We start from the raw sequence: 27,058 nt of genomic DNA on the forward strand, positions 1-27,058 counted from the left end.
TCAAGGTAAGAGTTCGGTGACGCTGATAATGGAGCTCTATAGACTCATTCTATATGCCCTTCATAACATTATGTTGTCGACGGCATGAATTGCCAGTCATCTAGTATTTGTAAAAAGATAAATTAAACCGTATCCCAAAAACGCTCCTCAAACTCCGGCTAAAATGCACAAATGCCCGCCTTATCCCAAATCGGTATCCAATCGAATTTTTAACATGCATGAAATCGGTCTTTGCCAGTGTTCCTGGGAAGTTAAACCGTGGATATGAGAGCCAGATTGTGTGTTTATCTGGCTGAAAGAATGACTTTCCAGTTGTAACTGGTTCGTATAATCATAACTCGTTCTTGTCGTTCTTGTTGCTCTAATCCTTTCGACATCATGAATTTCCTCCTTAATTCTTGAGCTTTGAATCTCCCACTGCAGGTGATGCCCGGCCTGACCCTTCTGCTGCCTTGGATTTGCCTGCGCTAATGGATGATGCACCATCCTCTTCGTAAAGGTGATGCTCTTCGATATACTCGATGACAGGAGCGGGTAACAAATACTGTACACTCATCTCTTTCCTTAAGAAGAGTCTAATCTTTGTGCTACTGATATCATTTGTGACAAGTTGTTGGATGACATAGATGTTGCGTTTGTATTGTTCGAGACTTGCAAGAGCATCCTCGATATCCGTACCGGTACGTTCGACAATGAAAGTACCATATTGTCCCAAAATATGTTGAAGATCAGCCTCACTCCAAACTCCTGGGATACTCATTGTTTCGATAAGATCAGCTCCAGCTAATAGAGCAATGCGAACAGGTACTCGGGATCCATCCGGTCGTAGAGCACCGCCCATCACTTTGTTTATTTCATGCTCGACATGATCGAGTACGAGGGCAGTCGGGGTATATTCTGTTTGTAAGGCTTCCCAAGGATCCACCATAAGCCAATTTGATGATTGCACAGCCAATTCGCACATGTTAAGTCTGTACCTGTCAGCTAATTTTACCAAACCAAATGTGAAATTCGAGACTCACCGGTGTTCCGAACTTGCCAGGCCTGCCTTCTTGTAAAAGTTGGATACAGGTGAGAAGTAACCACTAAGGAGTTCAAACTCTGTATTGAACTTGCAATAATCGGCAGCCATCTCCATCATTCGCAAATGAAGGTAAGTTATAGGTGAGAAACTACCACATGCTACCAATACTAAGGGAGTCTTCTCGGGATGGTTTTGTGTGAGTCTTAGGCGATCGGTTGGGAAGGTGTAGTTGTCGAGAGTTTGCGCAGGAATAACCTGGGCGGCGGGGTTGGCAGTCATCTTCAGAGGGTGATTCGGAGGTTGTAAGTTATTGTTTGGAGGAAAAGTGGAAAAGACTCTTGAGATTTTGGGTGAAGAGCAAAGTCTAGATGACGAATTTCGGAATAGCAGGGATCGATTGCGAAGGAATTGCGATGAGTTGAAGATATTTCTAGCAGTCGCTCTTTGCAGAGTACGACAAAGAATGAAGTACGCCGTTGTCTCTGATTTTATTGGACTTTGATGTGAATGTTTAATGTTCAATGGATGAAATATAAAAATTGTGAGGTTAAATAGATTTGTGAGTGATGAATCCGAATTAAGACTTTTCGATGTCCGGTGGATTAGTGAATTTTATAATATCGGTTGGAGGGAGGAGTCAGAGATCAGAGATCAGAGATCAGAGATAGTGGGATGGCTCAAGATATGCGCAAAGCCCCGCCCCTACGCTTTGATATACCGGAACCCAGAAAATGCTAGGTAAAGAGGTAATCAAACGACAAGGTACGGAGTTATTATTGCAGGTTGATCGATTGAGACGATCGCGACGGGAACTTCAAATTGCTTCAGAGTGCTCACGGATAAATCGCTGGCTGTTTTCGGCATGTGATGGTTTTCGAAGTAAAACATTCAGTTCTGTCCATACTCATACTCAGCATTTGATAGCTGGTCTGGATCGTCTGGATTGTCTGGATTATGTGCCAATGCTTGCTTGCTTGCTACTGTTATCTCCTCTCCTTCGTGCAAGTCTCCAGGCACAATGCACAATGCACAATGCACTCGGCTCCAATCAAAGAGAGATTATCTAACTTGAATCGTTTCAAAATGTTCGACCCCTCTCTACCAGAATGCTGGTTGATGAAGAGATCGGGATAAGGGTGACTAACAGATACCTACATAGGTAGCTAGTACGCAAATCATGGTCTGGCTTGGTCAGCTTAGGAGGCAATTTCTATGATACTTAGAGAAGTACATCTACTCGAGTCGAGCCTCGGTGTTGGGATAACATTGATGAGTATTCATTATATACCTACATATCTACTTTGTACTAATAAGTTCGGTATATTAATCCCCAAACTAATCTAGGGATTTACCTAAGAAAAGCGGTCATCGCCGTAAAGTTATTCAGCAATCAAATTCCCAACCCTAGCAATCACCAACTGTTGCTCAACCTTGCGTGATTGCATTGCACCGAGCCCAGAAGGGTGTGTTTTGTTTCCTACCTACCAGAAACGATGCTGAATTCCCCACCACCTTGTTATACCCACTCCACCCCGTGAAACCGCCCCGGAAAAGCCGAATTCCCAAGATATATCCATCTCAACCGAAATTGTTCGAGCTCGAGATGTTACCCGTCACCCGTGGTACCGAGCTGAGCATGTAGTTTTGATCAAGTTCTCTGTTGGTCGATACTTTGCCTCTTCTCTTGCTGAAGGGAACACAATTATGTTGATGCTGATGGGAGGTAGGTGTAGGAGCATAAAGTAACTCCGCATATGCTCAATTGAACAACATCGTCTCGTGCAGGGAGATATAGGATTTGTCCTCATTGCTTCACAGTCAAAATGTTGAATGTACTGGGGGTATCGCTACTATACTTCGTACGAAGCTCTCTGTTCATGGCCAAAAGAGTAAGTGGCTTTTTCGACTGTGTGGATGTACATTGAGGAATTGCAACCGTTTTGTTCTACAACTATCTTTTGGGTATGGTGACATATATCCAAACAGATTCATCTGTGTGTGGGCTTCTACTTCTCGGTATGCGGACCAGAAAATTAAAGATTCAAAGAAGCATTGGGGTATATGATATCCATCAATAATATTCTTGGTGTATGTTGGAAGTGATATCAATCGATTCGAGTATCCAGGATACGAATGGAAGGTGTGTGGAACTGATCTCTGGTACAGATGAGTTGTCCATAGTGTTCAAAGATTGTGAAAGGTCTGATAACCTATAATGAAGCTGTACGTAGCTATGCAAGATACGGAGGTGGCATCGTGATATCAAGAGACATCTATGATATTGGATATTGTCTCCTATACAAAAGTTTCGTTCAACCAATATCGATGAAGTTAACTCATGTATTCCGTAGAACGAAGATCTTAGATATCGGCCAGCTTGAGTTGAACACTCAATCTGCATAGTATGTTATACATCTATCCATCTTCTTCATTGATCTTCATCACCGGATCCAAATAGAATGGGGGCAAGCCCCCAAGCCCCCATAGCTCGCTGGGCTCGAGAAAGAAGCCATATATTGATAAATAAACTTTCTGATAGGAGATCGCTTTGCTCAATATGACGAAGGAGACATAGACAACACGTATCTTCCAAAATGCCGCCTCGAAAAGAACGGATTTTTGAACGGACATATGCCTTCTTCCAGTATCAGTCTGGAATGCTTGTTAGTATTTGGTATAAATTCTGTTGTTTAGTAGAATAGGGAGAGAATGAATCCTATTCAAACCACTCAACACATGTAGATTATGTGTTTATCTAGGTAGGTAGTCGAATAATGAAACATGTTCCCCTCCAGCGCCCATGTCAATCATTCTGTTCATTATAAATGGAACAAAAGTAAATAATGAATTGGTATGCAATACAACAACATGTAGAGAAGCAAGTTCTCAGAGTTATCATGCTAGAAACATCTGTTTGGAATGAAAGGAATCTCTTTATTGCCCACCTACATAGGTGTGATTTGAAAGCGTTGAAATAGGAATTGTATGGACAACTTCAACTTATACTTGTGTAATTGTTTGAACCTTCCCTCGCCAATACAATTGGCAGTCATGAATGTTGATCTTAATTGAATTATCTCCACCTCATCATATATTCCTGAAATTATCATTCAATATAATCGAGTGCTGTGTTCATTAATGAGTATTGACGCTGATAACCTGTATACCGTACCGTAGCTTCACTCCGCTAAATTTTCGAGCTCAACTAATAAATAAATGCTAGTCTCCACCCACACTACAACGTACATAGGTACTTGCTTAGATAGAACACAAGGCTCCTCTTGCAAGCAATACACACCACCACACACCACCACCACACCACTACCAAACTCCTTGAAAGGAAAGTCAACCACCACCACTTCTTCCAAAAAAAAAAGGAAGTTGATAATTTCTCTACAAACGATATTTAGAAGGAAAACCAAATTCGAAAGAAACTACTGGCGACTTCTATATTAGAAACCGAACTGATGGATTAATGGCAAAGGGTACGAGTCATATTGAAAGGCCACAAGAGTCGACATCATTTAACGATAACGGTCCAGAAATATCAAGACCACTCTCCACTGCGACTTCCATCTCTTCATCTTCTTCATTTACTCCCAGGTACACAACCACCTTTACCTTTGTCTTTTACCTGCGTTTCTTCCTCGTCAACAATTTCTTCTTAATCATTAAATCATTTTCAACTACTTGCGACTGTCAATCACCAGTTGTCGATGGTTGAATGGATTAAGAGGTTATTATTCAAGAGCCAATACTCATGTCTTCCAGAATTACACGATCATCCGCGCGGCAAGCTGCCAACTCTTCAGAATCATCGGCCGGTTCCTCTGCTTCTGCGACTGCAGCAACTGCAGCAGTAGCTCCGCCAGGTCGTTCTTCAGCCCCATCACGAAAGCGTAAAGCTACTGTGCGGGAACCAAGTCCCGCTCTAGAACCTGAACCCACAAAGGCAACTCCATCCAAGCGTTCGAAGCGTCAGAAGGTCTCAGAACCCGAAGTTCCAACACCCGCTCCTGCTTCTGCCGCATCTTCTCGTCGAAAGAACGCAAAAGCTCCTGCGGTTATGTCTAGTCACAGGAAAGTCAAGGTCCATTCGGAGCATGGTCTAGTATCTAACAATATATACAGTGATTCTGCTGGTCCTTCCAATGAACCATCAAATACGGCTGCTAGTTCCTCCAGGCGCAAGTCTAATAGAAATAACAAGAAAGGTGGGCCAGATCTATTGAAAATGCATATTCAAGTCGATCTAGTGGAAAGTTGCTAATACTCTCTCAAGCAGACGCCTCCAGCAGCACCCCAAGCTCAAGTAAAAAGTCGAAGAAATCCGCCACTGCTGCTAAGGATGCAGACACTACAATGAACGATGCAGATGATAAGCCTCCCCCACATCCACTCGATGACGATGATCCCAGCGATGACAACGATGACGATGATATTCCTCGAGACTACGATGGCGGTGATGATGACGATGACGATCCATTCGGCGGCTTCGGTGGACCTGGCGGACCACCTCATGGGTTATCCAGCACTCTGCGAGCTTTGAGTGGCATGATGTCTGGAGTTTCCTCTCGACTGCGCGACATTTTGACACAATTGAAGCAAAAAGATGACCCATCCATTCAATTGATAGCTTTACAAGAACTTTCTGAGATACTACTTGTTTCTACCGAAGACAATCTGTCCGGTCACTTTTCTCCGGATGCCTTTGTCAAAGAACTGGTGGTTTTGATGCAACCTGCTGACTTCGGATTTGGGGAGGCAAATCCTGAGATAATGCTCCTTGCCTGTCGATGCATTGCCAATTTGATGGAAGCTTTACCTGCAAGCACTGCTAACGTTGTCTACGGTGGCGCCGTCCCAGTTCTCTGCCAAAGCATTTTAGAATTAACTTTCATTGATATAGCTGAACAGGCTTTGAGTGTAAGTGCTTCGCCTTAGATTTCTGCTTCAAATACTGACTTTTACTTTAGACCTTGGAAAAAATATCTATTGAATATCCAGCATCAATCGTCCGCGAGGGAGGATTGACAGGTTGTCTAACAAATCTTGACTTCCATAACACAAACACACAAAGAACTGCGGTCACTACTGCTGCAAATTGCTGCAGAAATATTCCAGAGGATTCATTCAACGTAGTCAAGGATGTTATGCCCAATTTACTAAGCGTTTTCAATTCTAACGATCAGAAAGTCGTTGAGCAGGGCTCACTCTGTGTAACTCGCATTGTGGAGAGCTTCAGGTACCATCCAAGCAAGCTTGAGGAGCTCGTCAGCCCCGATTTACTACGAGTCATTCTTCGTCTTTTGCTCCCTGGATCTACCAATCTTATTGGCGCTAATATTCATACACAGTTTCTTCGCGTTCTTGCTTTCACAGCAAAGGCGAGTCCTAAACTGTCCGCCGAACTTTTCAAAATGAACGTTGTTGAAACATTATATCAAATTTTGACTGGTGTTTCGCCACCCAGCGCCACAGAAGACGTAGCATCAAAGATTGACAGCGTTGTGATCATGCAAGCCTTGATCCACAGACCACGAGAACAGGTTATTGAGACTCTGAATGTTATATGTGAGCTTTTACCTGGAATTCCACGAAGTGGCAATTCAATGTTCGATGACGATATTGACACCGAATCTCCATCGGGAGCAACAAATGTATCATCTGGTTCAAGAAAAAAGTCCGCAAACGAGATTCGTATTGAACTTTTGGAGGGCTGTAGAGAAGAGGTCAAGAGATTTGCGATCATTCTCTTTCCAACCTTAACGGATGCGTTCTCTAGCACCGTCAATCTCCACGTTCGCCAAAAGGTTCTCAACGCTCAGCTCAGAATGCTTTCTAATCTTGACAAAGATATTTTGATGGAGGCTTTAAGATCAGTTCCATATGCATCATTTTTAGCTGCAATTCTCTCGCAACAAGACCACCCTAGCTTAGTGGTCTCGGCACTTCAAGCTACGGAGCTTCTTCTAGTCAGCCTCGAAGACATATATCGTTACCAATTTTACAGAGAGGGAGTAATTGCTGAAATCACTAAGCTAGCCACTATCGAGGAAACCAAGACTGAAAACAAACACCCGTCTGCGGAAACAATCGAGTCTAAGCCTGCTACCACGCAAGCCGATGCAGATCGTAAAATCTCTGAAAAGGCGGGTAAAAATGGAGAGGCTCGTAACGAAGATCACAACTCGTCAGATGAAGACAACGAAGACAACGAGAATAACGAGGACGAAATGGATAATGATATCGGACATAACGATGATTTACAAGATGATGTAACAGCTTCTCCAGTTAGCTCTCGTGGCTCTACAATGTCATTGGATGGTCTTCATCGACATGCATCATCAGATCCAAAGACTATGGTGCATATCATTGCCGCCCGCGCCCAAAAGTTCCTTGACATTCATGAGAACGAGAAGAATAGTAAGGCCATGAAGAAGAAGGCGATCAAATCTTGACGAGTTTACAATCTCTCGCTTCGGACATCAGAAATTTCTATCTGCATCAAGGCCCGGCAATGGAATGGAGCTTTTTACCACACTGGCATCATATTTTGATGGTGATGTTTTACAAAGTGTTACGAGTGCCGAATTATTGAATTCCGAAATAGTCCAAGTTCTATTGGAAGTTTTCAATAATCCCGACGAGCAGCTGGCCAATGATGCTAGATCTGCGTTTCTCGAAGTCTTCATGGGCCAAACTCTTACTAAGAAGTCAATCACTGGAGCAGATATGCCTGCAACTCCATTTGGTCTTCTTATCCACAAATTACAAGATTTGTTGAGCCGCTCAGAACATTTTGAAGTAGTTACCGTTCATTCAAATAGCTTTGAAGGAAATAGGAGTAGTGCTGCATCGATGCTTGCTAAACAAATTCGTCTCAAGCTGGTAGCTGATGAGGACTCCGAAATTCCAAGATCGTACCGAAACATTATGGTTTCTATTCATGCCATCGCTACTTTCAAAGCTTTGGATGATTACCTTCGTCCCAGAATCAGCTTGTCTGATCGTCCTCGGCCACCTAGAGCTAGAGATGGCCTTTCTGGTGCGTTAGCTGCTCTTGCTGCAGCCGGCTTACCCAATCCATATGCCGGTATTCCCAATGCCCAGGCACGTCTCGCCGCCGCCGCAGCCGCCGCAAATCCAACCGCATCTACCCCTCGCACTTCTCGTAGGGCAAAATCAAAGTCTGGTCCTGCCCCAACGCCTGCATCGGCCGACCAATCGACCTCGAGCACACCAGTAGATAAACCTGCTCGGCGTTCGGCTCGGCGTTCGGGAGCTCAGACTGATCCACCTCCCCCACCTCCACCACCCATGCAAGAAGAGGATGCCCTTGCTACGGCTCTCGAGTGTGCTGATGAGCGACAGATGAGTGAGGATGAGGAGTTAGAAGATAGCTCTGCATTGGACGCCATTGTCGGTGATATGGAAGAAGAAATGGAAGAGGATCCCGCTGTTGATCCTACAGCTGTAAATCTTGAGGTCGCTGCAGGTGGCAAGGTCACAGCCCGTAAAGAAGATGGTACAAGAGTTGCGACCCCATCACAATCTTTACCAAGCACTTCCCGCAGTAGCTCTGCACTCCAGGCAGCTGCTGCTCAAGAGGCATTGTCCACACCAACCACATCGTCCAGACCTATGTCTTATGCAGCTGCGATCCAAGCTGTTCCGTCAGATTGGCACATTGAGTTCAGTTTGGATGGCAAAGTAATTGCTAATGATACTACCATCTACCGCGCTGTTCATACCATGGCCAACACGGTGGAAGATCAATCAAGTCGAAGTGTTTGGTCCGCGATTCACCCCATTAAATTCAAGCGTGTTCCAGGGCCGCCCCTCCAGAGCCTAGCTCTCTCTCTCGGGCATCAGAGGCCAGTACAGAAACTACGGCATCTGGTATTCCCGCATCGCTAGATAAGCATCCTGCAACATCCTCAATCCTTCGATTACTTAACATCCTACACGCTCTCAATGCCAACCTAGATGACGTTTTGGCTGATAATAAGGATGCTTTGAAATTAAATGCGGAGCCTTTGTCACAGTTTGTGAACACTAAGCTCACTGCAAAGTTGAACAGGCAACTTGAGGAACCCTTGTGGTTGCCAGTAATTGTCTTCCAACTTGGAGCGAAGATCTTGCTCGACTTTACCCGTTCTTGTTTCCTTTCGAGACACGTCATCTATTCCTGCAGTCAACATCTTTTGGCTATGCTCGTTCAATGACTAGATGGCAGAATGCCCAATCTGCTGACGAATCCCGCCGAGACCGTCATCGCGATGAACGTCCTTTCCTAGGTAGGCTTCAACGCCAGAAAGTCCGGATATCTAGATCGAAGATTTTGGAATCAGCCTTGAAAGTTATGGAGCTTTATGGTGCATCCCAAAGTATCCTGGAGGTCGAGTACTTTGAAGAGGTTGGAACTGGTCTCGGGCCAACACTTGAATTTTATTCTTCGGTTTCGAAAGAGTTCTCCAAGAAGAAACTCAAGCTTTGGCGCGAGAACGATAACGATACCGATGAGTATGCATTTGGTGTCCGAGGCCTTTTTCCAGCACCTATGAGCGAAGAACAATCATTGAATGAGAATGGAAAGAGAATTTTGCACCTTTTCAAGATGCTCGGCAAGTTCGTTTCTAGGTCCATGATCGACTCTCGCATTATCGACGTTTCTTTCAATCCCACATTTTTCCGCATTGGCGACGAATCAAATCCTGTGACTCCCTCTCTGGGTACGGTCAAAACTGTCGACCCTCAATTGGCCAAGTCCCTCAAGATGATAAAGAAGTTCTCTGTTGCAAAGAAGGCTATTGCTGAGGACTCGAGTTTGACAGCTACTCAGAAAGTCCTTGCTACAGAAGCTTTGGAAATTGATGGGGCTAAGATCGAAGATCTCAGTCTGGACTTCACACTTCCTGGATATGCGATTGATCTTCTTCCCGACGGCTCTTCAATCTCTGTCACTATTGACAACGTTGATCTCTACCTTGAGAAAGTTATTGATATGACTTTGGGAAGTGGTGTTCAAAAACAAATCGATGCATTCCGTGAAGGCTTCACTCAAGTCTTCCCATATTCTGCTTTGAGGGCCTTCACTCCGGATGAGTTGGTTATGTTGTTTGGTAGAGTTGAAGAGGATTGGTCTCTTGAAAGTATGTTTAATCCCCTTTGATTGTATGATAATAACACTAACATGCGTATAGCTTTGACCGATTCTATCAAAGCAGACCACGGCTTCCATATGGACAGCAAGAGTGTGAAGAACCTGCTCCAGACAATGAGTGAGCTCAGTCTGCCAGATCGTCGGGACTTCCTTCAATTCACTACTGGAAGCCCAAAACTTCCCATTGGTGGTAAGTTATATATGCATGTATCCTATTTTTACGACAACTGATAGCTAATTTATTACAGGCTTCAAGAGTCTTACACCAATGTTCACTGTGGTTTGCAAACCTAGTGAACCACCCTACTCTTCTGATGACTACTTACCAAGTGTCATGACATGTGTCAACTATCTCAAACTGCCCGATTATACTGACTTGGATGTCATGCGACGACGTATGAGTACTGCCATTAGGGAAGGACAGGGAGCTTTCCATCTGTCATAAGGCGCATTTTAATAGCGAAAATTGAACTGAAACTGGCATGCATTAGGTCTGGTCAAACATGAAATAAGATTTTCGGGTATTTATTCTCATTGGAGGATGAACAAAAATTGGGGGATTTGGTTGGTTTTGCTTACTTTTGAGCCAAACCCGTATGTATTCACGAGCTATTTTTTGCAATTGTTTCTTTTTTTCATCAGCCAGATTCATTTTCTTCTTCATACCTTCTATCTACTTACTTTTTTGTAATGGAAGTTAAAGAAGAGAGAAAGGAGTCAAATTGCATGGGTGGGTCGTTTGGGCGCATAGTTTGTAAACCGGTTTCTCCTGTCCGGAACTTGAAGGGGAATGGTTTGCAAATATGACTGGAATGGACTGGTGAACAGGATGGGATGGGATTTTAGCTTTTTATTAGGTAGCCTTACTTCTACAAATACTACTTTGCAAACACTAGTCTTGAGATTAGAAATTAGGTAGACGAATTGATCCACTCTAGATTATTACGGTTTTGAGTAATGAGTGTGACTAGGATGTGAATGTGAGTGTGTGTGTTGTATGTGATTATGAGAAGGAGATATGTTCAATAACAGCTTTGTAATTTAAATACTACTGGTGTCGAGAGACTAGATGTATTTGCAAGCTAGCTATTCGACGACATTGTTATTATTAATAAGACCCTGACTACTAATATATGGAATCCTAAGGACAACCTTATGATGAGATTGATTGATGTATTCGCTTTCTCTTGGTACGAATTGATGAATAGAAAAACCCGCCTAAGAACCCTGGGTATTATTTTTGATTCTCGGGCCTAGCATCTCAAATCGCCATGTGTGAAGAGTAAAAGGATCTGAACTGGCATGTGCTAGTTGAGGTCCCGATACATAAAATGTTGGTAGATGAGGTTATTATCGTTATTCTTTTAATTTATTTAATTCTTTCTTAAGGAAGGAAATTTGAGTTCGGTTTATGGAGGTCTGGGGATGGGGATGGGATGGGGATTTGGAGGGAGAAGGGGGGTGTGATGTGGGTAGGTAGGTACGCGGGTAGGCAGGTAGGTATGGAGCTTATTGAGTTTAGTGGGTGAGGTTTAGGGATGTTGTGGATTTGGGGATTTGGGGGTGGAAGATTGAAGATTGAAGGGGATATTTTTGAGGATGGAGGAGGGGAAGGAAGGAAGGACGCAAGGGGCGCCAGGAGAGAGGAAGGAGAAAAGAGGAGGTTTGAAAGTTAAGGTTTTGAGGTTCCTGGATTGTGAGAGGTTATTGATGTTCGGCTGGTGCGTGTGGTGTTAATGATAGGTTACTAATGTTAAGCTCATGATTGTAGTGTTGATAAATACCGATTAGTTGGTATCTAAGTACCTAGGAATAGTCGTTTGAATTAGCGATGTACAGTCTAGGTAGGTAGGTAGGGCTAACCCTGGGGTGGGGAAAGGGGATAGATAATAAGGGAATATATATCTAGGTGGCTTGGAGAGATGATTTGATATTAATGAGTGGTATGAAATGGAAGAGCTAGGGCGGGGAGCTAGTGGATGGTTAGGGGCTGTTGTGGCGTTGTTTAGGGCTCGTTTGAATTGAGGGAGATTACTGGGTGATAATCTATGTGAAATAGTTTGGTGTTGAAAAGGGAAGTGTGGTTTAATCAGGGCTTAGGGGGCGAGATGGCATTTGTTATCTAATGATTCTAAAATAATAGTTATATAAAATTGCATTATTGTATCATATTACATCACATTTATATTACTATATTGCTTGTCATATCAAGATATCTATATACAGTTCTATAATAACCACATTCTGAAAATTTATGGTTACATGTTGATGATTATCTAATATAGCGGATATAATCTCAAAGCCACTATATTAGGAGATATACTCGGTGTGATAGTAAAGTCTTTTTTCGCGCGGGTTTGTTATATATGATGTTGGAGGATCATAATATCACTTGAAATGGCCGTTGTATTAAGTTTGGAGCTCTATTATTATCACATGTTGTGTCGTTCATGTAAAGATTCATATGACCAGGTGATGAAAAAGATTAGGATTATTTCTATACTAGCTGCATCTTCTAAACACTTATTCTGAGCGCGAAAATTGCTTGAATGAATAGGTTAGATTAAGAAGTGAGGAGGTTATCAGGCTGTTGATTGTTGGCAAAGCATTAGTGGGCCATTAATGAGAGCAGGTTATTGGTTTTTGTTCATCTCAGATAATTTCTAGTTGGCAATTCTCTGTAAACTCAATCGACTGGGCTCATATGAGAACTACTGATTCTCGATGATCAGAAAACGTTGATAAAGTTATGCAGATTCTAGACGGGGTCGTGTGACAATATCTCGTACTGTTAGAATGGAGGAGTTAGTAAATTTTTTGCAAGTAGTGTAGAGTATAATTCATAAATGTAAGTTGTGGTTGATGTGCAGGAGATTAATAGCATGTATGTCGAAATGTATTCGATTAGATGATCAGAAAGTTATCTTACCTTCCTGTTCTAACAGATCCATTCTCTAATGCCAACTTCGCTTGTACTCTTCGACGAAATACAGCTCGCGAATGCCCACCTTGGCGTAGAAGTAGTTGGTTTCATCCAAGCACTTTCCTTTGAAACAGCATGGAGAACCGCCGGACTGTGGGTGTCGTTGGTGATTGGAAGTCGCTAAATGAAAGTTTTGAAGACCGCTGATAGAATGCAAAGCATCGAGGTTCTCACAACCTGCCATCAAGATAATTGGGAATGTCTCATTTGGCTCAGTGAAGCTGAAGAAAACATCCTTGCGTCGGTCGATATTGATGTATAAATTTCGCAGACCATGACAGCTGCCAAGAGTGTAGTATTCGGCTTCTACATCTCACAAACGCTGGGGAGTGAGAGTACCCTCTTCCTGGAGCTGGAGAACACCGGGATCACTATCACAGAGTTGTGTGTTTTTTCGGTCAAGTAGATTGATTTAATAGCATTACGTTGCTTGGCAGTGAGATATTTCAAGATGATCAATTCCTCAAATGAACAAAATTCAGATGTGTTGTCTTTGAAGAGAATATTTGTGGTGTCGATGATATTGCGGAAACTAGCACATGTCATCATCAGAGCTCGGTATGTCTGGATCTCGTTTCTCTTCCCTTGGGCTTGACGTGGATATTCCGAACAATGTCTAATGCCACCTCCTTGGTTCTCAGTCTTGATCTTGAGTGTGCACATTGGGAGAGTCTCACGATGAGACTCCGTGGTGTAGGCAACTCTGAGAATCTTAATGATGAGTTCGAGAGGCAAGTTTTCGAGCAGACTGGTGTTCTCACTGCTCTATCTGGTACGTTTATTTTCTGACTCAATAACAGTTGTGGACTCCGACAGTTTAAAAGTATTGAGATCATTGGTGAGATTGTCAAGCAGCTGACTGTAAATTGTGTAAGCTTCTTCCAACGAAAATTTGACCCGAGGATGTTTTGTCTTTATTGATGGATCGGTTGCCATGTTGGCGTCTATTTGGACAGATATCTTCTGAGAATAAAATATTTGGAGACTTTGGTATAACTTTAGAGATAACTTGATGATACGTTTCTCAGTTGTGTAAAGTTTTTGTTGTGACTATTGACAATCAGAATCTATCAAACTGAGCGAGAATATTATGCATATATAAGAGTTTCAAAACACCATTGAAAGCGCTAGAGCTCTACGGCTCTACGACTTTACGGCCCTCTTTCTTTCTGTATGTAGATGTAAAGTCTGGAGTTCGAGTATTCTACAGGTGCCTGAAGCATGAACTTAATCTAGTGAATCATATATTGGTGATTCAAGACTGCTCTAGAAATTCAAGGTGCATCTGGATTGATTTCCAGGAACGTCGGGAATATTTTTCCCAATGCAAAAAGTGAGAATAGCACCAGTCCAGTGGAAAATTGTCTCCAAAAGAACCATTCAGACCTTAAGATTAAGCTGATACACATTTGCGTATGTTTGGGTGGGACTAATATGATTGAGAAATGTATTCAATTGCGAGAGCGGCTATTTGTAAGAGTATTTCCCCAAATAGAAATTGGACAGTAATAGCACCATTGAATGAGAGTAGTATTGAATGTCTATTGAGCATCATTAAATGGGGAGGAACCCTCACTGTGCATGTAAATATATACCAGATCTAATATTTTTCATCAACCTTGATCTTGTATTTGATAAAATCAGTACACTTTAACTCCAGTAGAGCGCCTAGATTAACCTCTCGAATCCTCATAACTCATCATGCGACTCGTCCCCATAGACTTGATCCTGGAACTCATGGTCCCAGTCCGGTGGATTCAACATATATTCCCTGGCTCTTCTTGCCGCCCCTACTGCACTGACCCATGCAGGGTCGATGCCCTCGCTGAATCTATCAGCAAAATCCGGGATAACTTTTATGATTGTTTTGCGAATTTTTTGAAATTCTGATGCGGGCGCGTCGCCACTGAAGACGATGCGTCTAAACTCTGTGAGCTCTGGTGGTTGAGAATCTGATAGTGGTATTCTAACAAAGTATTTTAGCCGGGTTGCAAGATATTCAAGTTTCTCGGGCTGTAATACATCATTAGCCTCGATTCGCAGATATCCAACGTTGCTCTCAGCAAAAACATGATGATTGATAAACCTTAGGGGAGCTTAAATAAACGAGCACCTGACCGTTTCGTCGTATTTTTTGCTTCATGGACCTTAAAAAGATGTTCTTACAGAAGAAATTTGTCCCACGCCACCAAAGTCGGGAATTTTGAACCTTTGTTCCACCAAACTTATCTTCGTCCCTCCATCGGTCATTGAGACCTCAAGACAACTATCCTGATAATCGAAATGTAACAGAAGATTGGACTCTTGGTCAATGTCAGTTCCTGCCGGGTATCCAAGGGCTCCTGCAGTATTGAGGCGATATCCTAGTCGCATGCTATGGAGATAATGCCGTAATTGCGAGCCGTCTTTCATGCCAGGCAAAAGCTCAATTGCGACGTCTAGTAGATTATTGAGATCTCCAATCATCACGTCAAGATATGTAATGCCGAGTACTTCAATCGGTCTATTGAGTTTGGTTTCAGTTGCTTTCTGAATGGCCGATAGTGTTACGTTGAACAGTTCTTTTAGTTCCGAGTCCGAATATATCTCTTTTTCGCTGAGCTTCGTTAGTTAAACCAGACAGGGCAAAGATTCAACACAGATGAGTTGTTCCCTCTAGACATACTGTTTATCGCCATAACCCCGATAGCGAGGCTTGGAAGAGGTATAGTTCTTCCAATCTTGTGTGGTATTGACTTTGGCCACCATTACGAAATCATCACTTTCGGTAATGTATGCTGAGGTGCTAGTTCAAAGTCAGCAACAGCAAATGATGATATTCCAACGAATGAAATTTACTGACAGATAGTCTATTCCAAGACCAATACCGATTGCTAAGAAGGTCAATAAAATGTTAGTTTGGAAATGTTTATACACACGAAGAGTATGACTGACGAAAATCGTTCGAGGAAGCCCATACAAATCCAGCCAATGCAGCTGGACTGCAGGCGAAAAGATATGGGAAGAGCCGATACATCGTGAATAAATCTGTCAATTGTCTGAAATTTCTAGGCTAGCTGGTAATTTTCGAACTTCAAACTAAATACAGTCTTATCAACAAAATGATGGGATGTTTTCGGAGGCAATGATGTATCAACGGCGCAGAGCTGTCTCGACAGTTATACAAACAATTTTTAAGTGAATTCTTTCTCTCTCGACTTGAAATATGCAATGATGGCTCACGAGGTCAATGACACTCCAACAGTCCGTAAGATTTCGAACAGGAAGCTGCTATGCCTCAACTGTAATGGACAGGTCATCGAGTGTTTCGACCAACAGTTGCAAGTAAGATACACAGGTATCAGGGTATAGAGACTGGTGGTAAAAGCGGCTGCAAGGTGCGAAACAATATGCGGTTGGATATCTATTGGTTACCACACACACATGCTGTAAGCGTCCAACAACTACCTCTCCGCTACTACAGATCCTCTGAATAGGTAATAGAGTCTGGAACCAACTACACTGTGGATTTGAAAGTGAGAGGTACCTATGTGATTTACTTGGTGTATTATATAGGTAGCAAAAATAATTGGCTAGATGCGTTCTATCAATCTTTGGTGCCCTTAATTATTTGAGAAGAGCCTGCTGAACATCAACAGTTGGAAAGAGTGGCTTGTGAGTGATTCTGCCAGAGCGGTGTGTAATTTTGGAACGTTTTGAGCACCTCTCATTATCAAGTCTATTGGAGCTGGAATTGCCGCGGCTGCTGGCATCAGACTTGCCCTCCGATCGTTCCTCGTTAAGGTATTTGAATTGTGCTCATTTCAATCATAATACTCAAATGATCCCCGTAGACGACTTGTTTTGAGCCGAGCTCGCCAAGCTAAAAGGGACAGCCACTTTTTGCAGGTACCAACCCACGCTATAGAATCACATACATCTTCTAGTCAACAGTTGGCACCTCAACCCCTGGAAAATTGTTTCAGCTAGGTTGTTTACGAGATGAGTTTGTATGATATGCTAAAGGCTTTCACGGGAGGCATAATCGTAGCATCATTTTGAATTCTCCCCTTTCAGCAAATTAACTTCGAGTACCTGCATGCCAATAGGACTATTTTCACTCCCCCACTCTAGCAACGAATAACATCTCATAGTAAGCGGTATTGATTCTCAGATTCTCAAGTTTCAGAGACATCCGAGCAACGATATATATTCCTGAGCCACCATCGATGGTTGTAGTCGCGGTCATCGATTATCTGCCTCACTGACCCTAAATTTAGCATAAAGTCATGCAGCTCAGGGAATTCAGCCTTGACTTACTGTGAATATAGACACTTCACGCTTTTACTTACTGAGTTGCAAACAGTTACAAGATGAGTACACTTCTAAGCACTGAATGTAGGCTATAGAAGTTGGATTTGGGGCGAGGACAGATTCTACTCCTTCATTTCTCCCTCAAGGAAGAATATAGTAGTCTTAGTAGACGTATAAAGACTTCAAGATGAAATCTTGTTTTGAATTCCATTCTGTATACATACTTTGATTAGTTTCCATTAAATTTTGTTCTTGTTTAAGAATCCGACAAAATGCTGCAAATGAAGTTTACTCCGTTGGCAACTGTTCTTTTTCAATGTTCTTTGGTTCTATCTGCAGTGTTACCATTTGAGTATTTAGATATCAGAGATACCGGTATATCTAACACTATCATCGAGAAAAGAGCCCTGGATTTGTCTGAAATAGCTATGCTCAATAACTTGCAAAATGCGTACAAGGGGGTCTGGTGGGCCACGGCGTATCCTAATGCAGAGCGGCCGTACGGAAGCAAGTATGATGTATCGTGCGATGTAAGTTGCAGTTCCACACTCATGACAAGAGTCTTTTAAGGTTCAACATTTGTTAAAAAAATCAATATTGAGAATTCAATTGTTGACTACTTCCCATTTCCCAATTGGATTTCCAATACTCGAGTTCCTTTGATGGAGAAGATTCAGTCTGGAGTGACGAGTACCCAATATGTATTTCCGCATGGTGTCTTTCGTTAACCATCACTCGCAGATTGAAAGTTTCAATATTCTTGTGGAAGCTACGCGAAACGCTGTAAGACTTGCCGAATATGCTGGAAGCGATACATTGTTGAAAGACAGATCATTCAATAAGTTCTTCGTTCGGAACGACATAGCACCGATAGGCGGTCGATGGACAGTAAGTAGCATTTTTTTCTTCCGCTCTCTATATCACTCTATGAATATACTCAAATACGAGTTAGTCCAACAAAGACTCCCAGGCCACTGAGGCTTCAATACGCCACAACATGTTGTTGCCATCCAGATTCCCACTTGACGGGACAAAAAAATCTACCAGGCGTTCTAGAATCACATACCAATGCAAGGATCCAGAAACGCTACCTGCGAATGCCAAGGGCTGCTCAAAATCAGATGTGTAGGTTTTTCTGTCTCGTTCAATCATATGTAGGCCTAACAATCATTTTAGCCACGCGTATGCCATAAATCCAAAATGGACTCCTAATGGTGAGTTGACTTCAAATATCTTCGAATTATACCTAAAAAGAGCTTGCAATAGGATGGACAATTGTATTCTGTGATAGATTTTTTCAAGGCCGCAAATACTTGAACGAGATTCTTGGTGGTCCAAAAGTATCCGAAGATAGTCTGGGGGCTTTGAAATATGTCTCGTATGAGCAAGTTATGCTTCATGAAGTAAATATACACACTTTTTCTCGGAATTGATTCTCCAAAACAGCGAAGCTAATTAAGTTGGAATTAGTGGTTACATTGTGACATAATGGGATACAGTGAACATCGTAAGTTTTAGATCTTCGCAACAAAAGCATGTGCTAATGATTAATGACAGTTACAGATCTGTTCGATACGATTGATGACCATCTCCCAAAACGTGTAAGTTGTCTAATCTTGTTGGCTCTAGTTTGGCGCTGAATGCTATATAGAAAATATATGGGATGAGTTCAGCGAGAGACTATGCATGGAAATTTATGCAGGGTGATAAAATGCATATAAACCAGAATATTGTTGCTAATGGTACGTGTCACGAGGAGTTTCTTCTCACCACTTTCCACCCATTTTCGGCTTTCAATGCTTTGAAGAAGCTGACAATCAGACAGTGGAGAATTACGTCTGGTACTTTGTGGACAAAATATACGGAAAACAATGGGGATGGTCAGGTAAAGGGACAGCCTACCCGGGAAAACTACCCGAACGTGGTTTCAACCGCATGACCAGACAAACCGACGTCCAGGCCACTGTCGAGAACCTCGATCTTGGAGACGAAAGCACAGATCCTGCAACTCTGCCAAAACCAGTCTGGCCTGCAAATTGCCACGGTGAGGCAGTAATTGATGCTGATGACACTAGTGCGATTATTTGCGATTATGTCATACCACTAGATGACGAACCGTCCTCATCTTCTGCACCTGCAACTTCGGCAACTTCTACATCAGCACCTGTCGTTACATTACCACCGGATCCTAAGAATTGTAGTTGTAATGAGGAAGGATGTACAAAGGAATCGCCCGCGTGTTGCGCTAATGGCACTTGCTAGGTTCTGGCGTACTAGCATGCTTGTATACTATGTCGAAGATGGAACTTTCTTGTCACATTGGGTTTAATGTCAGATCAACTTGAGGTGTTATATTTGTTCATGGAAGTTTCATAGGTTTCAAGTCTAGACTTCAGTTGTTCATAATTGAAGATTATTTTGCGTAACAAGTTCTGAAATTTTTCATCCAGAGAATATATCAGCAAGCTCCAAGAGTTCCTTCCACCTTGTGTCCTTTTGGATCTCAATCTTGCCCTCCGGTGTAGCAACTTTGAACTCATCAATCTCCTTAGGACCATATCGATGGTCATTCTCAGCACCCACGAATGCGACCAAGTCACCAATCCAATCCGTCATCAGAACGAGTTCTTGCTCAGTCGGACCGTGAATTATTGAGAAACTATTCGGGGTGAGAGATATGTCAGTCAAATGCCGTCCGCAGTTTTTTTCGAACAGAAAGACTTACTTCCAGAAAGGTTTATCCATCGCATGAGCTACACCAAAGCTTCTTGGTGCTACAGCATCTGTTATAAATGATAGTCGATACGAAATCCTATACCGCCAGATATCCTCAACTCCTACACCATTTGAGAAAAGGCTGTTTGCCAAAAACCGGGATGGTGCGCGCACTTGTCCATCAGAAATTATGTGACCATATAATGCCGTCCAATCGCTCCTCTCCTCTGTATTTGGGAGTTTATAGTGTTTTAGCACGCGAGACGTTGTTGCAGGTGCATAGTAGTTGGAAACTTGAAGGCGAAGAGAGTCCACGTTTGCTTCAGGTCCATTCGTTGCAGCATAAAGCGTCTCTTCATTTAACATTTCGCCAATCAGTATCTTGAAATTTCGCTTTTTGAATCCTTCCGCAAAAATACCATTGCGATGGTAGTTCATCATGCCTGGTTGAATGAATGATGAATCCGTCACGGGTCGGAATGTGTGATTTTTCAATTTCATGATGGCGTCTACAAGTTTTTTCGACTCTATCCTGCGTAGCAATGCTAACTTTTCGGCACCACTGGAGCCTTTTGGAATTTCAAAGAACTGACACAGTTCGTCAAACTGGCCTTGACATTCAGCGGGTGTCTTCGGTTGTGCGGGGATTGCGTTTGACATCATGACAATTCGATGGAATGACGCAGATGCAGCTGAAATTGCTGGGTTTTGAAACTCGTACATAGCATGTGCATGTACAGCATAAGCGCCTGCGCTTCTCCCTGCAAGGGTAATGTTCTCCACATCACCACCAAATCGTGCAATATTCTCGTGTACCCAATCAATAGCTAGTCTCTGATCCCATAATCCATAGTTACCTGCTTCTGCGCAGTCGTTCTCTGCTTGCAAGGCATCACCAGCGAGAAAGCCAAACAGATTCAGTCTATAACCGATAGCTACTACGATTGCGTTCAACTCCCCTGTTGAAATGAGTTCGGTTGGATCCATTCCCGGCTCATGTGATGGATCTCCTATTTGAAACCACCCTCCATGGAGCCATAACATAACTGGCCATTTCTTATCTTTGGTTGATTCAACCGGCGTCCAGATATTGAGCCTTAGACAATCTTCGCCAAATGCCTCTTCCGGAGTTCCCGTTTTCTTGGCTGACATATAAGCGGCCTGTGGACAAATCGGTCCAAATTTTGTAGCATCGAATGCCGTGCCATCATGTGACGTATACGAATGGTCGGCAGGTAGTGGTTGAGGCTTTCGCCAGCGCAAATCTCCTAAGGGAGGCAGTGCATATGGTACCCCAGCATACCGACGTGCCTTTTTATCATATTGAAGACCTGTGATAGAACCTTTTCCGTCGCCAAGATCGAGCTTATGCTCCGCAACGTTGTATGATATAGTATTACCCATGACGCCGGGGGAAGATCTTAAGCTATCTTAACGGTTTGGAGTTGCTGAATTGATTTCAAGCCAAAAGTTGAACGAAATATTGAAAAATTTGGTAGGTGAAAATAGAAGAGGTCGTGAATGGCGAAGACCTTGCTTAAACAATTGTGTGAATGTTTTCTATCCCACTTGATTACTCGCGATGAACTGATTTTCAAACCTGCTTTCACTTCAAGAGTCCGAAGATTTCCATATCAGTAGTGAGATTGATATAAAGTAAAGATTAAAAAAGGCATTAATATGTAGGGTCGTGATTTCCCTAATAGAGGAGAAATGACAGATACGAGAGCACATCGTGTATTTCAGCCAATCAAACCCTGCAGTTACCGACGTTCCCTCGCTTAATTATTTGGAGTCTGTGTCCTTTGATAGTGTTTCAGTGTGGAGAAAGTGGGGGTCCAGTGGATTATCTTCGATTTTCATTGTGCCGTGCACCAACTCTGTCATCAGAAGATACAATCATCGACGAGCTAGGGAAACTCCATGCAGCTTCATCGTATGTCTTGTACTGACGCACAAGCTCAAATGTGCTGACGAACCGAAGAATTGTCGAAATCTCTCAAGAACGTTTTGTATCGATCATACTATGTGTATGGTATTGCCAATTTGTATGACACTCTGATCGTGTCGGTCTCTCCATCCATGTCCGATAATATCAGTCTTAAACGAAAACGATCGAAGACAACTGGTCGTTCCAAATACGGTAGGTAAGTGATCCAGCATCAATAAAATCAAGCATTTGCTAATGGTTTGATCGAAAGGCTGCTTAACGTGCCGTGCAAAAAAAGTCAAATGTGATGAGCGTCTTCCTTCATGCGGAAGATGTGAGCGTTTGAAGCTTGACTGCCAGCAGCCGTGCTCCCGTATTATACCAAGCGTAAGAGAACGAAGACGTGGTGCTGGCCCAATAAAGTCTCGAGATTCTGACTGGTCTCCTCAGTCACTTTCACCAGCTTTACAAGTATTAGAGGAACAACCACAAGAATCAGAAGCACTGTTAAATCATTATCTTTCAGGATATGACCATGGGTTGGCAGCAGCATCAGCATCTTCATTTTCAGTGGGACACCCCGAAGGCGTAACTCAAAATCAGGCGCCAATTATTGAGGCAGGAGCAGATATGTTATTGGACCCGGTTGCCGAATGGTTACTTCCAGACCCTCATAGTCTGAATGTATATACTCGCACACATTACAGCCCTCTATCTTTTGAACCGCTTGCTATTGCGAATATACTGTCGACACAAGAGGGGTCGCTAGAAAATGGGATGTCCCTAAACAACGACGAAGAGTTGGCTCTTACACACTACCGAACAGCATTCTCACTATCTCAAACGACGAGAGATCCACAGTGGTCTACTCCTACCTTATTGTTAATTCATGCACTAAAGCACTCGGATATGCTTCTTCATCTCATATTAGCTGTTTCGCTCCACGATATGCCTTCCAATCCTGACAGTGCTAGCCGTCTTCGCCAAATTGGGCACAAACATTACGAAAAAGGCACGGAGAAACTCATGCAAGCTTTGCAGTGTGAGAATACCGCAGACCATCTCGCAATGCTGGCTGCTTTTTACTGCATACATATGTATATGTCGCGATCGAACGGTACAATTATATCAAAATTAGACCGTCTGAGTCTTACGGCAATAGACCATCTGACAAAGCATAATTTAATAGTACCAACGCATGTTCGATCATCTTCAGCCAGCCAAAGCTCGACTAAGAATGGTGCAGAGCGAAGTCTGATCGCTCGTATTATCATGTGGTTGCTAAAAATGGATGCTCAAGGGAGCTTTTTGGGATGCAAGCCTAACTTGGCAAACCATTTTCAAGCACATCCTGATCAACTTTTAGCAATACAAGCGGAATCTCGTCTTGCTCTACAACTGAATTGGGGAGCAGAATACCCAATATCACAAAGCATTCGAGATATTGAGAGTTGTTTACCAGTCGATATGATGTCTAATTTGCTGGTTCTATGTTGCAAAATTAGCGAATTCAGTCATAAACCCCCATGTACGGAGACAGATGTGATGCAAGAAAGTCTGCGAAAAGAGTTCGCGGCTTTAGAGATAGTAAGTTGCTACACATCTCGGAAAACTAGTACTTACTTATTGCAGCGTTATGGTGCTGTGTTTTACTACGGATCTTCAGATATGACCTTGCAACCAGCCATGAAGCTCAATTGCGCAAACTCAGCTACCATGTTTTACGCTCTGCAGATATATTTCGCCCGATGTAGGTCAAGCTCCTTCGGAGCAGAAACTTCGACTGAGATCAAAACCGCTCTGAGCCAACTACTTCGATTCGCCATGTACGTTTCTCCTGCGGGATCGCAACAACCGGTATACGAATTTCAATGGTCGTTGTTCATTGCGGCCATTGAAACAAATGACATGATTCATCAAGAATGGTTACAGGGTCGAATCACTGATCATCGCCTTCGCAAATCACTGCAAGGGATTTCTACATTCAAGCGGAACAATTTGGGGATCATATCTTTGAGTAAAGTAAAAGAAATTATCCTGGCTATGTAACTTTATTGATCAGATGTATTTAAATTCCAAAACTAATTTCATGCACTTGTTGGAATTCCAATTGAAATTGAACACGGCACTTCGGATGTCTTAGAACTAAATGAGACGAGGGGTTACGCAGATGCCAGCCCCAGACATGCATGTACGACAAGCGATCTTCTTCAAATTGGGCTAACCAAATATCACTCATGATCTTACACAGAGCTGTAGATTCATCAATTACTTTAAGACAGTCACCTTGATTGAAAGAATAGTATCACGTGAATATTTAAAAGATAAGCACGTCCCACGAATTGATATGAGGCCGATAACGGCGAATACATCATGGTTTGGCTCGTCGTCAATTCTGGCAAATCACTAGCTCGGGTTACCGAGTATCACATCTCGGAGATTTTCCCCAACCTTCCCCAGTGCTCAATATCATGAGTTTCTGTAGTAGCTCTATTGTTGCTGATAAGGACAGAGATAGCACCCTGAGCTCTCTTGAACATGTTCCATCTTAGCCTCGAGCAATTGGCATTGATATAATTTCTCAAATGCCCACTGGGGATGATTCTGACTTCAGATCCCATTCAACACTCTATCTTCGATCATGACTTCAATTGATAAAGCAAAGGACCTTAGCGGAGACGCTGTTCGTACTGATTCAAATGCTTCTCAAGCGGGAAAAGACACTGAGAACATGGAAATCGGCGAGGTCTATTGCCATCCCACGACCGCAGAAGAGAAAGCACTATTGAGAAAGATTGATTGGCGGTAAGTAACACAATCTCGATGTAGTACGAGAAATCTAACAGACCAAATAGTTTGATGCCACTACTAACGGCCTCCTATTTTCTACAATTCCTCGATAAAAGCAGTCTTAACTATGCTTCAATAATGGGTTTGATACCTGACACTGGGCTTGTGGGACAGGAATATTCATGGTTAGGAAGTGCTTTCTATTTTGGCTATCTGATAGCCAACTACCCAGCCTCCTTGGGCTTTATCAAGTTCCCATTGGCGAAGTTTCTCTCGGTTTCAATTGTCATCTGGGCCATTGTCTTAGGGTGTCATGGAGCTGCCAATAACTTTGTTGGGTTGTGTATTCTCCGCGTTCTCTTGGGAATCACGGAGAGTACTGTTAGTCCTGGGTTCAGTTTGCTGACGGGAATATGGTATAAGCCTTCTGAGCATGCTTGGAGACATGGAATATGGTTTTTGGGAAATGGGATTGCCAATACCTTTGGGGGCTTGCTAGCTTATGGTATTGCTCACATCGGAGGACGCTTGGGATCATGGAGAGTAAGTCATCTTTCAAATTGTTGTTGATGCGCATCTAACGCATGCATCGCAGTGGCTATTTATCATCTTCGGTTTGATTACTATTGCCTGGGGTGTCCTACTTTATTTCACTTTGCCGGATGCCCCCTTGACTGCTCGATTTCTCACTCAACGCGAGCGAGAAATTGCTGATCGACGACCGCAAAAGACACAACATAGTTTCAAGACAAATAAGTGGTCAAGATCTCAATGCATTGAGGCTCTTCTTGATCCTAAAACATGGTTGATATCCCTCATTATCGCTGTGACATCAATTACCAATGGAGTAGTTTCAAATGTAAGACTCTTCACTGCAATGATGTTGTTCCTGCACTAATGAATTAAGTTCGGATCCTTGATCATCAAATCCTTCGGTTTCGGCCAGCTGGATACCATCTTACTTGGCATACCCAACGGAGGTTTCCAAATTGCAGCTGTGATTGCTGCGACCTACACAGCTTCGAAAGTTCGCAGGTCCCGTCTCATAATTATCGTTGTTGGATATATATTTGCTTTGGTTGGGATATTGTTGGTCAAGGAACTTCCAACATCCAACAGATATGGACGTCTGGTCGGATGCTGGATGATGATCTTGTTTTCCTCCGCCTTCCCTCTTCTTCTCAGTTTGATGGCTAGCAGTAAGTTGAATCCCGCCATGAGCTTTTTAATTACTTCTCTTAGCACTCCATGTGGACTAATATCTTCGCACAGATACAGCAGGATTCACCAAGAAAACCACCGTCAATGCTATCTTCTTCATCGGATACTGTGCTGGCAACATTGGTGGGCCTCAGCTATTCAAATCCGCAGAAGCTCCAAATTACCACGTATGGACTCTCTAACCTATCATTCGATTGTTGAAAACTAATTGGTGTAACAGACGGCATACAACGGCATGATCGCTTGCCTGGCCATCTCCATTGTGCTATCAATCATTTTAAGACAGTATATGGACAGGGAGAACAAACGACGCGATCGAGAACAAGGAGTTTACATTGATCCCGAGCCAAAACATGTAGAGGATATTGATGATGTGGATTTGACAGTCGAGCGTGTTGTATTAACCGATTGGGAAAATAAAGGATTTCGTTATTATTTATAAATTGAAACTTGAGGTTGTCAAGTATCATCGTATTATTAGTCGCTATTTTAGATCCAAGAGTCGAAGAATAATATACATGAGTTCATATTGTAATGCTTGTTTACTCGACGCAATCTGTCCAAGATATTCAGATACTAAAACACCAATGATCATCATGAATGCAACTGAGGAAATGCAACACTGACTGCATATTTGAATGCCATCCTTGGCAAAACTCTCTCTTATTTACAAATCTTAGAAAAAAAGAATTGTGCGCAGATATGCCACTGTGTGCGTCTTCCTTTGAGATGTGCAACAAAATACTTCAAGCCAGTTAGACCGACCAATCAGTACTCGGGTAATTACGATGACACGTGAGGAGCTCGACTCAGGAAATTGTCGAAAAAGATCGAAAAGGCTAGAAAAGACCAGAACTCAAAACCATGGAATAGAAAGCGAATTGGTATTCTTGAGATGGTATCTCACTAGAGAGCAGTGTTTCAAGGAAATTCATT

The 27,058-nt window shown here is 42.8% G+C and overlaps 8 protein-coding genes across 8 annotated transcripts; 5 read left to right on the forward strand and 3 right to left on the reverse strand.

The window, feature by feature from the left end:
• Positions 1-391: 391 nt before the first annotated feature.
• Positions 392-1,303, reverse strand: Bfra_011659 (putative nicotinamide mononucleotide adenylyl transferase protein; the record flags this gene model as incomplete). The annotated part of the gene is made up of 2 exons (XM_037341985.1): positions 392-977; positions 1,023-1,303. 2 exons carry the CDS (start codon positions 1,301-1,303, stop codon positions 392-394), a joined length of 867 nt encoding a protein of 288 aa, XP_037188065.1.
• Positions 1,304-4,499: 3,196 nt separating this feature from the next.
• On the forward strand, positions 4,500-7,485 carry Bfra_011660 (putative hect-domain-containing protein; the record flags this gene model as incomplete). Its single annotated transcript, XM_037341986.1, has 4 exons — positions 4,500-4,627; positions 4,796-5,238; positions 5,310-5,950; positions 6,001-7,485. The coding sequence occupies 4 exons, from the start codon at positions 4,500-4,502 to the stop codon at positions 7,483-7,485; spliced, it is 2,697 nt and encodes an 898-aa protein (XP_037188066.1).
• Positions 7,486-7,549: 64 nt separating this feature from the next.
• Positions 7,550-10,635, forward strand: Bfra_011661 (putative hect-domain-containing protein; the record flags this gene model as incomplete). Its single annotated transcript, XM_037341987.1, is given in 5 exon segments — positions 7,550-8,813; positions 8,849-9,204; positions 9,222-10,179; positions 10,231-10,380; positions 10,439-10,635. 5 exon segments carry the CDS (start codon positions 7,550-7,552, stop codon positions 10,633-10,635), a joined length of 2,925 nt encoding a protein of 974 aa, XP_037188067.1.
• Positions 10,636-14,862: 4,227 nt separating this feature from the next.
• On the reverse strand, positions 14,863-16,189 carry Bfra_011662 (uncharacterized protein; the record flags this gene model as incomplete). The annotated part of the gene is made up of 5 exons (XM_037341988.1): positions 14,863-15,186; positions 15,340-15,769; positions 15,839-15,958; positions 16,016-16,046; positions 16,108-16,189. The coding sequence occupies 5 exons, from the start codon at positions 16,187-16,189 to the stop codon at positions 14,863-14,865; spliced, it is 987 nt and encodes a 328-aa protein (XP_037188068.1).
• A 1,549-nt stretch (positions 16,190-17,738) lies between these two features.
• On the forward strand, positions 17,739-19,728 carry Bfra_011663 (uncharacterized protein; the record flags this gene model as incomplete). Its single annotated transcript, XM_037341989.1, has 9 exons — positions 17,739-17,996; positions 18,208-18,354; positions 18,419-18,591; positions 18,643-18,680; positions 18,733-18,869; positions 18,937-18,973; positions 19,024-19,067; positions 19,118-19,208; positions 19,292-19,728. The coding sequence occupies 9 exons, from the start codon at positions 17,739-17,741 to the stop codon at positions 19,726-19,728; spliced, it is 1,362 nt and encodes a 453-aa protein (XP_037188069.1).
• A 180-nt stretch (positions 19,729-19,908) lies between these two features.
• On the reverse strand, positions 19,909-21,585 carry Bfra_011664 (putative carboxylesterase-lipase family protein; the record flags this gene model as incomplete). The annotated part of the gene is made up of 2 exons (XM_037341990.1): positions 19,909-20,125; positions 20,192-21,585. The coding sequence occupies 2 exons, from the start codon at positions 21,583-21,585 to the stop codon at positions 19,909-19,911; spliced, it is 1,611 nt and encodes a 536-aa protein (XP_037188070.1).
• Positions 21,586-22,104: 519 nt separating this feature from the next.
• On the forward strand, positions 22,105-24,160 carry Bfra_011665 (putative transcription factor cys6 protein; the record flags this gene model as incomplete). Its single annotated transcript, XM_037341991.1, has 4 exons — positions 22,105-22,117; positions 22,166-22,324; positions 22,383-23,698; positions 23,744-24,160. The coding sequence occupies 4 exons, from the start codon at positions 22,105-22,107 to the stop codon at positions 24,158-24,160; spliced, it is 1,905 nt and encodes a 634-aa protein (XP_037188071.1).
• A 592-nt stretch (positions 24,161-24,752) lies between these two features.
• Positions 24,753-26,564, forward strand: Bfra_011666 (putative vitamin h protein; the record flags this gene model as incomplete). The annotated part of the gene is made up of 6 exons (XM_037341992.1): positions 24,753-24,916; positions 24,967-25,444; positions 25,497-25,760; positions 25,809-26,100; positions 26,174-26,289; positions 26,343-26,564. 6 exons carry the CDS (start codon positions 24,753-24,755, stop codon positions 26,562-26,564), a joined length of 1,536 nt encoding a protein of 511 aa, XP_037188072.1.
• Positions 26,565-27,058: the final 494 nt, after the last annotated feature.

This window comes from Botrytis fragariae (genome assembly GCF_013461495.1).
Source record: "Botrytis fragariae strain BVB16 chromosome Unknown tig00000251, whole genome shotgun sequence".
Classification (NCBI taxonomy): Eukaryota; Fungi; Ascomycota; class Leotiomycetes; order Helotiales; family Sclerotiniaceae; genus Botrytis; species Botrytis fragariae.